This window comes from Plectrocnemia conspersa, unplaced genomic scaffold, assembly GCF_051122295.1.
Source record: "Plectrocnemia conspersa isolate PC_06_02 unplaced genomic scaffold, ASM5112229v1 ptg000010l, whole genome shotgun sequence".
NCBI classification, from domain to species: Eukaryota; Metazoa; Arthropoda; class Insecta; order Trichoptera; family Polycentropodidae; genus Plectrocnemia; species Plectrocnemia conspersa.
Genome location: NW_028277174.1, coordinates 30,524,044 through 30,538,358, shown reverse-complemented (window position 1 = coordinate 30,538,358; position 14,315 = coordinate 30,524,044). Strand labels below are relative to the sequence as shown.

The 14,315-nt window shown below is 32.3% G+C and overlaps 3 protein-coding genes across 3 annotated transcripts in view; 1 reads left to right on the top strand and 2 right to left on the bottom strand.

Annotated features, from left to right (window-relative positions):
• Window positions 1-2,112, bottom strand: part of LOC148231344 (serine proteinase stubble) — a 38,447-nt gene extending 36,335 nt beyond the window's left edge. The window contains exon 1 of the mRNA XM_088196041.1: window positions 1,300-2,112. Within this exon, the coding sequence (XP_088052167.1) occupies window positions 1,300-1,861 (562 nt within the window). The 5' untranslated portion in view covers window positions 1,862-2,112. The remainder of the gene's footprint in view (window positions 1-1,299) is intronic.
• Window positions 2,113-6,908: 4,796 nt separating this feature from the next.
• On the top strand, window positions 6,909-12,433 carry Etf-QO (electron transfer flavoprotein-ubiquinone oxidoreductase). Its single transcript, XM_088196040.1, has 10 exons — window positions 6,909-7,023; window positions 7,242-7,340; window positions 7,406-7,518; window positions 7,873-8,326; window positions 8,388-8,717; window positions 8,786-8,941; window positions 10,065-10,292; window positions 11,305-11,412; window positions 11,478-11,591; window positions 11,653-12,433. Exons 1-10 carry the CDS (start codon window positions 6,987-6,989, stop codon window positions 11,814-11,816), a joined length of 1,803 nt encoding a protein of 600 aa, XP_088052166.1. The 5' UTR covers window positions 6,909-6,986; the 3' UTR covers window positions 11,817-12,433.
• Window positions 12,434-12,512: 79 nt separating this feature from the next.
• ldd (lipid droplet defective) overlaps window positions 12,513-14,315 on the bottom strand; it is a 52,944-nt gene continuing 51,141 nt past the window's right edge. Inside the window, exons 53-57 of the mRNA XM_088196039.1 lie at window positions 13,757-13,854; window positions 13,542-13,690; window positions 13,301-13,483; window positions 12,956-13,238; window positions 12,513-12,881 (exon numbers count right to left, since the gene is read on the bottom strand). Coding sequence (XP_088052165.1) covers window positions 12,723-12,881; window positions 12,956-13,238; window positions 13,301-13,483; window positions 13,542-13,690; window positions 13,757-13,854 — 872 coding nt within the window. The 3' untranslated portion in view covers window positions 12,513-12,722. The remainder of the gene's footprint in view (window positions 12,882-12,955; window positions 13,239-13,300; window positions 13,484-13,541; window positions 13,691-13,756; window positions 13,855-14,315) is intronic.

Sequence of the window (14,315 nt, the reverse complement as noted above, 5' to 3'; positions counted from 1 at the left end):
AAGCATCTTCTGATCGTTATTTATTTATTTTTATTTTTACCATACCCCATGTTTATTTTACCCATTTAATATATATTCAGATCCTCTAAAATATAATTATGACCAAGCTGTTAATAAAATTCTGACCGAGATTTGATTTTTATTCTGACTCAAAGATGATTTAAATTTGCTGCCAAAATATATTTAAACGAATCTAAATAACTCTAATATATAGATCTGTCGAAAACGAAGACAATCACATGTATAAATAAAAATAATCCTTAACAACACATACTAATTCTATCTCATGCAGAAAAATAATGTTTGTTTAACAATTCTAAATCTATATCATACAGAAAAAATACTCTACAACACATTCTATAGATAAAATTGCACAAGATTTTTGAAAATATCTACAAAATTATGGATCTGTAGAAAATAAAAACAAGTACAAAATAATTAAACTAATTCTATGCAAAATATATTTTAAACTATATACATAATTTTTGATCTGTCGAAAATGAAGTGTTTTACCATTTTTTTTTTTACCAATTTTATCAAAAAAAACATATTTTTTAACAATTCTAACTCAATATCATACAGAAAAATTCATTTACAACACATGCTATAGATAAAATAGCAAAATATGTTTGCAATTATCTAAATAATTATGGATCTGTCCGATGTATTATAGAAAAAAAATTAAAAAAAAAATTCTAAATCTATCTTTTGCAAAAAATAAAATAACCTTTAAAAACACATACTATAGATAAAATAGCATAAGATCTTTAAAAGTATCTAAATAATTATAAATCTGTTGAAATAAATACAGTCTTTAACTAATTCTATTTAATGTAGAAAAAAATAATCTTCATCAAGATATTTAAAAATATCTATATAATTATGGATCTGTCAAAACCGAGAACAGTGTTTAACCAACTTAATTTGTTTATAACAGAAAGCTTCAAACAAATTAACAATCTTATGGTAATGATGATTAAACTTTCACTACGAAACGACTGGCAAATTGACAGAAAATATGCAACAAATTAGTGATGCGTTGTCTACTCTTAAAACTACGTCAACACAAAATTAACGCAAAAAGGACGATCTTGTAAAGACAATTTATTGATTCTTAAACTATTTTAAAGTAAATAAGTAGGTGATATTCTAGATTAGGTTTTCGTTTATTATTGTTATATATACCTCTTTTCTAATAAACGTTTTTTTGTATAGTCTGAAGTTAAATTCCTTTCAGATTAAATCAAAACTGTATAAATAAATTAGATGTGAAGCATCAAATAAAAAACAAGTACTCACGTCCCAAATCTTCGAAAAACTTAGACTTGTTCGGCACCTTGTCGTAGAAGTGGTTCAATTCAGGCCACGACTGCTTCTTATCGTCTTCCGACACATGATCAATCTTATCGTCCGTTCCGTTCTTCCTGTCGTTGTTCGTTAACGGTTTTTGCAACTTTGACGGTTTTTTCACGGGCGTCTCAAATTTGGAACCGTCAAAACCGTTCAGGCTGATTTTGTCATAGTTTTCATGGCCGACAGTGTTCGGTTTGTCTTGGTAACTATCGCTGGTAATGTAGTAGATTTTCCTTCTATTTCCGTCGTCCAACCTGTCGTTCTGGTAATACTGCACGTGCTGATTCGATTCCGCGCTCTGTGTCAAGGGTATCGTGGGAGCTTTGCTCACCAACGTCCATCTGTCTGGTGCTTGCTGATAATGCTTTCTCCTGAGACCGCTGAGAGTCTTCACATCTTGATCGAAGAACCTCGCCTTTTCGTCCGAATTTAATTCGTCACCAAAAACCCATTGGCTATTGATTAAAATAATCAAAATTGGCACATAGTGAAAGATTGGAATCTTCATTATAGATCTATTGCATGTTTTTCCCGAAAGGACTAGTCTAGATCTAAAGATCTAGATTTGGGATTTGGTGTGCGATCAGCCTTGTCGACCGAGGAGGCTGTTGTGCGCGCGGAGCCTTCTGGCCGACTGAAACTTTCTTTTGTCGTTCGATCTCTCGATGCTGGATGACTGGATGGACGGAGAAATCAAAAGTTGGCTGGTGGAAGTAGTCGGTGGAAGTTGTCACTCCTCGTGCAGCCGGATCTGAATGTATGAAAAAATTGTTACCGACGTTACGTAACAAGATTTATATGTGCACGTGAAAAAAGCGTACCTGTTACAATCATCGTCAGAAAGAAAGTTGAGGCCAAGGTGATCCGATCGCGTAAGGTCGACTCGTAAATAACGAACGCATTAATTTATGTGATGATGGTAGTTGGAGAAATTTTTAGACGAAAAATAATGTTTCCGGATCGCTCGTTGTATTTTCAATTTGAGAAATTTCACCTTCGATAACGCGAGCGAGTCGAAAAATGAGAAAAAAATCATTATAACTCGGATGGTCTCGTGTCACTTTCGCTGGGACGGCTGAGTTTCTCAATCTGCGGAGTGCCTAAAATAAGCGACGGCGAAACCTTGACACCTAAAAAGGACACAACTAATGTTATAGCTCGAAAAAAGTGAAAAAACATATTATTTCTCAAAAATATTCCTTAAAAATATACATCAAAATTCTTAAGGATTACAAAATATATAGAAATTCTGAAGTCCTGTTTTTTTAAATTCCCGGGAATCGAGACTTTGATTGTTTTTCATTTGCATCATAGAAAAAAAATATTTAAAAAAATTTTTTGAGGAATAATTATTTCGGGAAAATACGTATTATTTAAAAAAAATTTAGGTTATTGGAACTAAGGAATTCTACTTTGTCTTCATTTAAACATAAATTGGGTTCGATATTGCGGCATCGAGTTGGATTTAGAGCATTATTGACAGGGACGTCATTTGCCCCCTTGAATTTTGAACCATAAAATCGAAATATTAAATGACGTTCCTGAGATTCTCGAGTTATCCCTTAAAAAATCTAAAAAAATATCTCGAATCTATTTAATATTTTAATAATATTTTATATACATGAATTAATTTTCACCGGTAGATATACAGCATGGCCATACCTATGGGACACCCCTTAAAATGGTGTGTAGCTCTCTACAAGTGCATAGTCTAACTAAAATATTTTGTCAGGTAGTTTTAGCCGTAATTTTGAAAACTAAAAAAAGGAATTGATCGACTCGCCAATTCATTGCAATAAAATATGTATATAACTCATTATTTTTTATCAGTTACAATTATTATGAGAAAGAAGTACGTAGAAAATTGTTAATCTCTTTGTTCAAAATGCGACATATTTATGTGATTGATGATTTTGATATTTTTGTAATTGAGATGTTATTAGTTCATCAATCAACGAAATTAAAACAAAATTAAAACTAAAAGAAACCTTATTCAATATAACTTTCGTCAAAGTATATGCTTCGACAGAAGAGGCAGAAGAGAGAAAAAATATGAAAAATCAGCATGAAAAAATCCCCAAACATAACGCATTAGTAATTCTTGGAGACTTCAATGGCAAATTAAGCAAAACATATATATTTAGACTAGTGGCAGGACGGTACTAGTCTAAATATATAGTGAACGACTATGCTATTTTGCAGCAGCCAATAATCTAGTAAATTTAATATATTTGCGTTAACACAGTCAGTTCGAAAGCTGTCCATCTCATAATTATTTATAATTGAGAAAGGGATGGCAAATTTGTGTTTACGTCTGTTTATATTTTGAACAAATTTATAGAAATTAAAATCATTACTATATTTTTTATATTTATCAATCGTTATTATTTACATATTTAAAATTCAGTATTGATAACAATTTGTTAGAAAATCTTATCACTTGTGAAAGTGATAAGGGGTGATAAGGGTAAAAAATGCAAGAGTGTAAAGAAACTGTCTGTGTTAACGCAAAGATGCTTCCCACATATAAAGGTACATGGGTGAAAAATACCGGGTAGCGCACTATGCAATCAAATAGATCATGGCTGATATCTAAAAGAATAGCAAATTCCATACACGATGTCAAAACATATAGAGCAGGCCTCGGCAACCTTTTTTGACTGCGGGTCAAAATATTTAAAATGTGACTATCTGAATATGTCAGTGAATATTTTTGGTCCTAACAACAATATATGTGGTCTAGTCGTGACATCGTAACACGTTAAAAAAATGATATTTGCAGAACTGAAATGGGTCACTTGGTGACACGCGGGTCATAGGTTGCCGAGCCCTGATATAGAAGAACAAAGGGCAATTCAGACCATCACTTGGTAAAAGTTAAATTCAAATAAAAGATATTGTTCATTCAATAAAATTAGGATTATTATAATATGACAGAAGCAAATGACATGTTTGATATAGGTTACTTATTTATAACTAAGATCATTATATTTAAAAATCAACAAAAGGTAGAAAAACGTATTTTCATTATTAATTAAAAATATAATTTATTCATAATATATTTCAGCATTAATCTAATCATAGATGTTTATTAACGACTCAAAAACATTATTGTATTTTATAAAATTGCATATTTTACTTAATATAGATTTACTATAAATAATTTATATATTTGTAATTAGTATATCGTTTCTGAATCGCACGATGTTAAAGATGTACTTATTAACAATAATATTGACTTGAACGTTTTATCTTACCAGTCTTCAAATGATCATGTCGAAATTCAAGTAGTGACAGAAGTAAATGATATTTTATTTTACTCGCCTAATAACATTTGAGTGTATTATTTATTTTAAATTCAAGGAACAAAAAAATATGAAATACATATAGCTGATCTTGAACACTTAACAGAGATAAACTGTTTCAATGTGCGCATTGCTTCTGTGCAAAAAATATTCAACGTCAAAAAAATGTTTTAGCGAGTATGAACATTCATAATGATATTTATGATTTTGAATGTAGTAAATGGAAAATTATTCAATGCTAAAAAAAATATTTTTCAGAGCATATGAGAATTCATATTTCTAATGAATGTAGCTTTGTGAAAAAATATTTTAAAAAAGTATAATTTAAATCAACATATGTATACATATAGTAAGCCAATATGAACATCATAATGGTATTTGCAGAACTAAAAGAACATTAATAATGGTAAATCCACATTAAAATTCATAGTGATAATATTAATCAATTTATAGTTTAAAGTTTCTAACCCTAATGGGTGTGACTTTGCAGGCAGTAAGACGCCGTTTGAAACTTGTAATAATTTATTGTATAATATTACATATATTATGACAAACAATGATGGGCGAGTATCTTATCGAGCAGTGGTGGAGAAACTGGCGGAGGGACGATGTCCAGTGGATGGTCCTCAGAGGTTTTGTAGCTGTGGCAGCGCCGGCGTTACCAACCGTTCCCACTGTGACGGCGCCGACACGATTTTATTGCTTTTGACGGGAATTTTTTACTTCTGAGAAATGGTAATTGTTTTTGCGCTCTTCTATTGACTAAAATTCGGTTTGAATATACTTATATTATAAGTCTGTAGTAATATTGGGAAGAATAGCTTTCATATTTCTAAAACATTTCTAAGTTGAGTTTGGTTAATTCGTGTAGGTTAGGTTTGGGTTTGGGTTAAGTCGTAATATTGTTATAAAAAGTCTTATTATGACCGTTAGATAATCGAGTATTTCCATTGCGACAACGACAGTATGCTTTTAATGTATTTGACGTGGATTATAAAAAGGGACCTCTTTGAACTTGGCAAGAAAAATGCATGAGATTTAATGAAATGCTATGAATATTAATGAAATGGAAATATTAAAAAAACAACCACTGAATGGCTCACTTTTGCCCCATTCCCACTTTTATTAAATGCTAAAATTACGTCTCTGCTACTATCTGAGAAAAATTGCAGGAAGTCACCGGGCAGATTACTACTTCAAAATATTTTCAAAGACGTACTAAGTGCGATAAGATTTGCAAAATTAAATATTATAAAAGGTGTAGTAAATAACACAGATTTTTATTGACAATCGACGATCGCATTGAAGAGCATATAATAACTTAGTTACAAGCTTTTCAAGTTTTCGTCGCAGTACTGTATTTACGTGAATAATACTATTTTCATACGAAGTAAAATAACTTGAAACTTTCATATTTATGGAGTATGTAATGGGGACCAATCTTTTTGTGACAGATGATGATGGGTATCAATTAGATACTGATTGAGCCGCTGAAGTAGTATTTTATTGAGACATGAGTGAACGGTGCACGAGGCACCGTCGGCCGTTGTAAGTCCGCCAAGAGATTGTGACCACGTTACGTCAGTGCTACCTATTTGCCCATCATAAAACATATATGTATATATATATATATAAGTGGGCCTCCACAGATATCTTTACTGATATTACTGCCGACATCTGACATAAAAGTGATGGTTAAAGTATATTTAAACTGAATTTTTGTCAATAGAAGGGCGCAAAACTATTATCATTTTTCAAAAGTCAAAAATCCACGTCAAAAGCAATAAAATCGTGTCGGCACCGTTTCCATTATATAAATATTTCCGTGACAACCTTTTTTCATCTCTCAGGAAAATTTCCTTAATGACTTTTATATTTTTTTTTTTGAGTCCGGGACGCTGAGCATTTTTGGGCCGGCCCTGTTGGCTTAAATATTACACATATTTAGTAATGTTCGATATTACCCCATATAACATAAAATTTAATTAAAATATATTAATAGTAAAGAAGTAATCATATAATTATTATTTAGACCAAATTTATATTTTATAAAAACAAAGGTGACTAGATTTTGAAAATGGCAAAGTACCTAAAAAATAAGGTTATTTTGAAAAAAAATTCAAAGGAGAACAATATTTTTAAGGAGGACAGTTTTCCTTAAAGGAGGACAGTTTTCCTCAAAGAAGGACGTCTGGTTATCTTATAAGAACATGTACATATGTTTAGGCCAAACTTTTCGACCAGGTCGCTGTCAAATGAAAACGAATAAACTTTGACCAGTGATTAGTGAACGGCTTAAGTCGGGAGTTGTCGGTCGTGCTTTTCGCGATGGCGCTTCCTATATTTCTCGGGAACACAGCCTCCGGTTTGTTTTCTATATTTTCTTTAATTTTCATCATATGTTTTTAATGACACTTGTATCGTTGTTTACTTTCCCCACGTGTCGTAAAAAACTGTCATAATGCATTATGTAAACATATGTTTACTCTCAACTAAATGATTATTGTTGTCTTGCTCTTATCGCAAAGTTTATAAGATTTATATAAAATGGCACCTTTCGTTTATATTATTTTTATTTTTCAGTGTTTCGAAGATTAGGAATTCGCACATATTCAGATATAGCTCCGAGAATAACGACTCACTATACGATACATCCGAGAGATAAGGATCCGAGATGGAAAGGTATTAATAAAATGTAATCGTTTTGCGTATCATATTAATTATTTAAAATAATAATTGCTTATCAGATGTCAATATGGAGCGCGCCATCGATGAGACTGATATTTTGATCATCGGTGGAGGACCTGCAGGTCTATCGGCAGCTATTCGAGCTAAGCAGCTCGCTGCTGAAAAGCAACAGGTATTTTTTTTAATTATTTTTCATATACAACTCTGGAAGATATAGATGATTTTTTTTATCTGCAATAAAATAAATTTGAAAGTGAAAAAATATTGAAAAACACTGGTCAAAATCAAGATTGAATAATCGGTGAATATGTGCCGCACAACTTATAGCAGTGATAACAGCATTGTCTTGTATTAGGAAGTGAATTTAAAAGCTAATTTCGGTCTTCTTGAAGACTTGCCAGTAATGATCGGTTTGCAACAAAATTAAGTTTTGGTTTATGTTCCGAATGAAGGTAACTGAATATTCGGTCTGTCTTTAATCTGTAGCTGTAGAAAATTATGTTTTTAATTATTTATTTATCTACAGGAAGTCAGAGTCGTAGTATTGGAAAAAGCGTCCGAGTTGGGTGGACATACACTATCAGGAGCCGTTCTAGATCCGATTTCGCTCATAGAACTCTTCCCCAATTGGAAAGATCTCGGTGCGCCGTTACACACTCCTGTTAAAAAAGACAAGTTTAGTCTTCTGACGTCTAGTGGTAGAATACCCTTGCCGGTGTTCCCCGGATTACCACTATGGAATCACGGCAATTACATCATAAGATTGGGCCGACTTGTGGCCTGGTTAGGCGAGCAAGCCGAGAGTGCCGGTGTCGAGGTTTATACCGGAACCGCAGCCGCCGAATTACTATGGGACGAAGAAGGAAAAGTCTTGAAAGGAGTTGCTACAACCGATGTCGGTATAGCTAAAGATGGAAGCCCTAGAGATATGTTTGAAAGAGGAATGGAACTACACGCTAAATCGACGATCTTTGCCGAAGGTTTGAAATAGTTTATATCAAGTGTATAGAACCCATTAATATTATATTTTTATTCTAATAGGTTGTCACGGCCATTTAACAAAACAGGTAATCAATCATTTCAAACTGAGGTCTAAATCTGAACCGCAAACGTACGGTATCGGATTGAAGGAACTGTGGGAGATAGATCCGAGTAAGCATCAACCTGGTCTTGTTGAGCATTCCGTGGGTTGGCCTTTGAACTTCAGAACATATGGTGGCTCATTCCTTTATCACTTGAACGAACCTGACGGCACTCCATTAATAGCTGTGGGCTTTGTCATTGGTTTGGATTATCAAAATCCGTATTTGAGTCCGTTCAGGGAGTTCCAGCGATTCAAATTGCATCCGTCTATTAAAACTACTTTCGAAGGTATGATTATTATTATTATTAATATTATAAGATTTATGTTATATATTAAATGATTAATTTTGTTATAGGAGGTAAACGTGTTGCATATGGTGCACGCGCTTTAAACGAAGGCGGTCTTCAATCTTTGCCCAAGTTGGCATTCCCTGGTGGTTGCTTAGTGGGATGTTCTGCTGGTTTTCTGAACGTTCCTAGAATCAAAGGCATACATAATGCAATAAAGAGTGGTTAGTACAATATATTTTTTCTTGATTTATTTATACATGTGTTGCGACACTTCTTATCACGTTGTATATATTTATTGATACACTTGATATAATTATCATAAGATGACTCGGGAAGTCATTTCGGCCTGCGAGAAAATACTTTGTACGCCGGCCGATTATAATGTACTTTTGATTAACAAGCTTTTTATACCATTCTTTTATGAATCCGATTACGGATGACAATATCAATTTATTTACAAAATAAATGGGCGTTGGTAGTGCGTGGTATTTCGCAGAGACGTCATTTCAGCATTTTTCAGGAGGGGGGCCAAAATTAAAAAGAGATGTTTAAACGTTATTAAGATTTATAGTATTTTATTAAGTGACACGTCAAACGCAATAAAATCGTGCCATCGCAGGAAAACGTTTAGTGTTCATATTAACAATATTACGACTTACAATAAGTGATAATCAAATGAATCACATCTAAACCAAATTTTGACCAATAGGAGAGCGCAAAAACAACTATCACTTCTCAGAAGTCAAAAATCCACGTCAAAAGCAATAAAATCGTGCCGTCGCCGTCGCAGTGTGAACGCTCGTTACCGAGCGTTCCCACTGCAACGGCGACGGCACGATTTTATTGCTTTTGACGTGGATTTTTGACTTCTGAGAAGTGATAGTTGTTTTTGCGCCCTCCTATTGACCAAAATTCGGTTTGAATATACTTTGATCAATACGCTCATATCATAAGTCTGTAGTAATATCAGTAAAGATAGCTATCATATTTTTAAAACATAGTGTAATATCAAAGTGCAGAGAAAATATATTCTGTACTTCTTCTTCTGCTTATTTTCCCCTGAGAAATGAGTTTGCTCAGTTTATATTTTGGACTTGACCTAATGAAAGTTCTAAAATTATAATTAGCTACATATTAATTGATATACTTGATATAATTATCAATAGACGACTCGGGAAGTAATTTCGGCCTGCGAAAAAGTACTTTGTACACCGGCCAATTATAATGTGTTTTTGATTAAGTCTTTTAGTCTTTCATGAATCCAATTACGGATAATATCCACTGTTCTTTGCTTACTGTGTGACAAAATCAATTTATTTACAAAATAAAGATTATTTTTTTTAGGTATGCTTGCCGCTGAATCTATAAGCGAAAGTGTGATAAACGGCGCCGAAGTTGAACCTGTCATGTATGAAAAAATGGTGCATGATTCTTGGATCGGTAAGGAGTTGCGGGCGGTTCGTAATTGTCGACCTTCGTTCCACTCCGCTCTGGGTTTCTACGGCGGAATAGCATATTCAGCACTGTCTACTTTTGTCGGCGGAAGAGAGCCATGGACGCTTTCACATGGAGGTAGTATTTTTTTGTTACTTTGTAGCCAATAATGGTAGATTCTATCGGTTGTTATTTAACAGGGAATTATTTTGAGAGATATGTGCATTAAAAGAAATACTTTGTTCCATAAAATAAATTGTGTATTTATGTAAGGTGAATCGTTCTTCGAAAAATAATTTGTTGCAGTCATTCGTAAGGTGTTCACTGTTCTGACCAACAGTAATACACAAACAATTTGTTTTATGAAATAAATATTTTATATATTGCTCATTTAAATTGTCTTCGATTTTATCTCGTACAGTAGAACCCCCAATAACACGGTAAATTGGAGATGTGCTATTTGGATGCCCGTTACTTTATGTGTGAGCGAGTCAAAGGGAGGATATCTCACCACACGCGCCTGATTCATACGTACGCATTACAAACAATTGTATGAGTATTTTCTAGTCTCAAAACTACATGCACCCAAATAGCACGTCCTCAATTTACCGTGTTATTGGAGGGTCTATTGTATATGTAGAATAGAATGAAAGTTTCTACAAATTTATTGAATGAATCAGGTGATTTTATTGTATGCTTTGATAACAGAATGCTTCTTGTAAATAGCTGACTTAAATAGTTGAAGTATCCATTAGTTTTTATGATTAACCCTTTAAACGCCAGCGACTTTTTAGTGAGTCACACATTATTTCGCTCTACAGATCAGTATCTTTTTTAAAAATAAATATAAAATACTTGATTTACTGATAAATGAAGCTAGTACATTAATCTTTGATAATTAAAATAAATATAATTTGTAAAAAAATTAGCTTTTTTTTTAAATTCAAATTAAATTAAGTGTGAAACCTTTTTCATGATAAAATGTATTAATTTTTATATTTTTGCTAGTAAATAATATATAATCAAGCATAAAAAATATTTTTTCAATATTGAATAACAAAAATTATTGTGAAACAGTTGTAATTTTATTCACTTTGTGGTAAAAAAAAATAATTCAGTGTAATCAATAACTTTTACCATTATTTTTTAGGTCATGATAGTAAAACACTAAAACCAGCTTCAGAATGCACACCGATAGACTATCCAAAGCCTGATGGTAAAATTACATTTGATTTGTTATCATCCGTATCTTTAACTGGTAAGTTAATTTTTATCGATAACTTTATCTTCGACGGTTTTATTAATACGTAAGATATTTTTAAGGTACAAATCACGAAGCCGAACAACCGCCTCATCTGACTCTAAAGGACGATAGTGTTCCCGTAGAAATTAATTTAGCGAAATACGACGGTCCCGAAGGGAGATTCTGTCCTGCTGGTACGATGCTTGATTTTTAAATTTATGTATTTGTCGATTTATAAACAATGTTTATTTTTAGGCGTTTATGAATTTGTACCTTTGGAACACGGAGACGGACAACGCTTACAAATCAATGCTCAAAATTGCATACATTGCAAAACGTGCGATATTAAAGATCCTACTCAAAACATCAATTGGGTCGTGCCCGAAGGAGGCGGAGGTCCAAATTATAACGGAATGTAAAGCTTGGTAAATTTAAAAAGAAATATAAAGAAAGGTACATTTCTGATATTAACAGTGAACGAGTCAAATGAAAACCTGAATATGTTTTATCTCGTATATTTTTATGAAAGGTGCGAAGGAGAATATTTGAAAGCATTCAATATAAGTTGTCTAGTGCTTAAAAATTTCATCGCACTTTCAAGACTTTCATTTGACTATATATACTAATCAAAAAGTATTTTTTACATATATAAGTTACAAAAAAAAATGTAGGATGTAAGTTCGACTATTACGATTATCCGGCAGTGATCAAAGATCTGCACGGTCTAGTATAATACCGCAAGGCACAAAAATATAAGGTCTTATACATCTCTATATAATGATGCTCTTATATATAATTTGAAATGGGCCTTTCTGTATATTTAGTCAATTAATAACATACAATAAATATATATTTTTTATAAAAGTACCAATATACTATAAATACTTTTTGTTGAATTAATAAGTATAAATTGATATTGATTTTTGATTATTGATTAATTTTGTTTGTATAATTTCAAAGTAACATTTTTATAAAATGTTGAAAATTATTTTATGAATTGTGAGAAAATAAAGATTTTTTTATACACATCTCTTAATATTGCTTTTATTAACTTAAACATAAACTTAAAATATAGGATCAATATTTTTTATATGAAAATAATTTTAATACAAAAATATGAACATTATTTTATTATACACATTTGGCATTACAAAACTTCTCAATGTCGTCTTTTGTGTTGTTGTAATCATATTAACAATTTACACACTTAATTCCTAAATATCAGATTAATAAAATATCACATTTGATTAAGGCACTTAAAATCAACCTTAGATTCACTTATGGAATTTCAAATTGGTAACGAAGTTCGTCTATAAAAATAAAAATCAAAAACTAGTGACGTAAACATTTTCATCCCCGTTCTCCGGAATGTTTAAATCCTTATTTTTACTATACTGCCTTTCCAGAGTGGACAGTTTCAAATGTCTTATTTTTCCTTTTTGGTGATTGTCTCCGATTTGGTTATGTGAAAAATTAATAAAGACCTAAAAATTGAAAAGCATGTATTATATATGAACATATAATATATAATGGATACATTGATTAAAATTTGACTCACTTGATCCAGAGAGCTCTGGTTAATACTATAATCGATTATATTTAACCTACTGCTGATACTCGACAGTCCCGTGAACACGTCGCTCAATTTAGTGTTGACTATTTTAGAACCGTCGATCGGAACTTCGTTGGAATGTTTCATGATCGGAACTAGAAACTGCGTTGTGCAGTAATGAGAATTTTGCAGTTTCATCTGCGGAAACGCTTCGCTCATGTTCTGTATGAGTTGACCCTTTTGTTCCGGAGACGCTAATCGCACTGACACTAAATAACCGCCTCCATATCTGAATCAGATAAATCGATCGATTAATTTATTTTAAATTAATTTATATTTATTGTTTCGTACCTGTGTTTGAGATAATTCGGAGGTCCTAAAGCTAGGAATCTACCTAAAGACATAACAGCTGCTACTTGACAGAGAGACTCGCATTCTATGAGACTGTGCGAACTCAATAATAAACAGCGGCCACTTCTTACAGCTCTCTTAATTGCTAATCCAATATTCCGACGAGCTCCCGGATCCATTCCACTAAAATTGATAAAATATTATTGTATCGATATATTTTGATATAAATTAAGCTTTATACCTGGTGGGCTCGTCTAATAATACAATAGGAGAATTTCCCATGAGCGATATAGCGGTGCACAGTTTCCTCTTGTTACCGCCGCTCAAAGTTTCAGCTTGTTGATGAGTGTATTTGGTCAAATCGAATTCGTTTAATACTTGCTTGATTATCTAAAATTAAATTTATAGATAATGTAACACAATGCAACTGTATTAAAAAAACATGTAATATTTTACCTTATTCTTATTTTTAATGCCTCTCAGTCGACAGTAAAATTCTAAATGTTCTCGCAACGTGACTAATGGATCTAATGCGTCCGTTTGCGGACAGTACGCTGAAACAAAATTAATTTATTAATATAATATGTACAGTAATGTGCAAAAAACAGCATCATTTCCAAAAATCATAAGAATTTAATTCTTGAAAATTTTTAATCACTCATTTTTTATTGACAAGAAAATTTTTAGTCTGTCAGTTACAATCAATTATCAGTTGTTGAAGAAGAAAAAACTTCGAAATTGATAAGATCGAGTGAGCTTACATGATTGCCGTGAATATTGCCAGTGAGTATTTGCAAAATATTAGTATGAGCAACCCTTATATGTGGTTTAGAGGATGAATGCAGTCGTATTCCTGCTAAAAAATGTGTCTAACACGCATGAAATTGACCAATCGACACAGAAGCTGGACTATTTTTGATTGAGAAAAAGTGATGTGAGATTAAAATAAATGTATACAGGTCAAATGGCGTGCACTATGATCATCGTCAAGGTGGTGAAAGATACAGTAAAAAAT

What these genes read in the sequence shown, in the direction of transcription:
- Etf-QO (XM_088196040.1), top strand. Translation starts at nt 6,987, where the DNA reads ATGGCGCTTCCTATATTTCTCGGGAACACAGCCTCCG. An exon ending in TAAGGATCCGAGATGGAAAG is followed by an intron (nt 7,341 to 7,405) that starts GTATTAATAAAA and finishes ATTGCTTATCAG; the next exon opens with ATGTCAATATGGAGCGCGCC. An exon ending in TCGCTGCTGAAAAGCAACAG is followed by an intron (nt 7,519 to 7,872) that starts GTATTTTTTTTA and finishes ATTTATCTACAG; the next exon opens with GAAGTCAGAGTCGTAGTATT.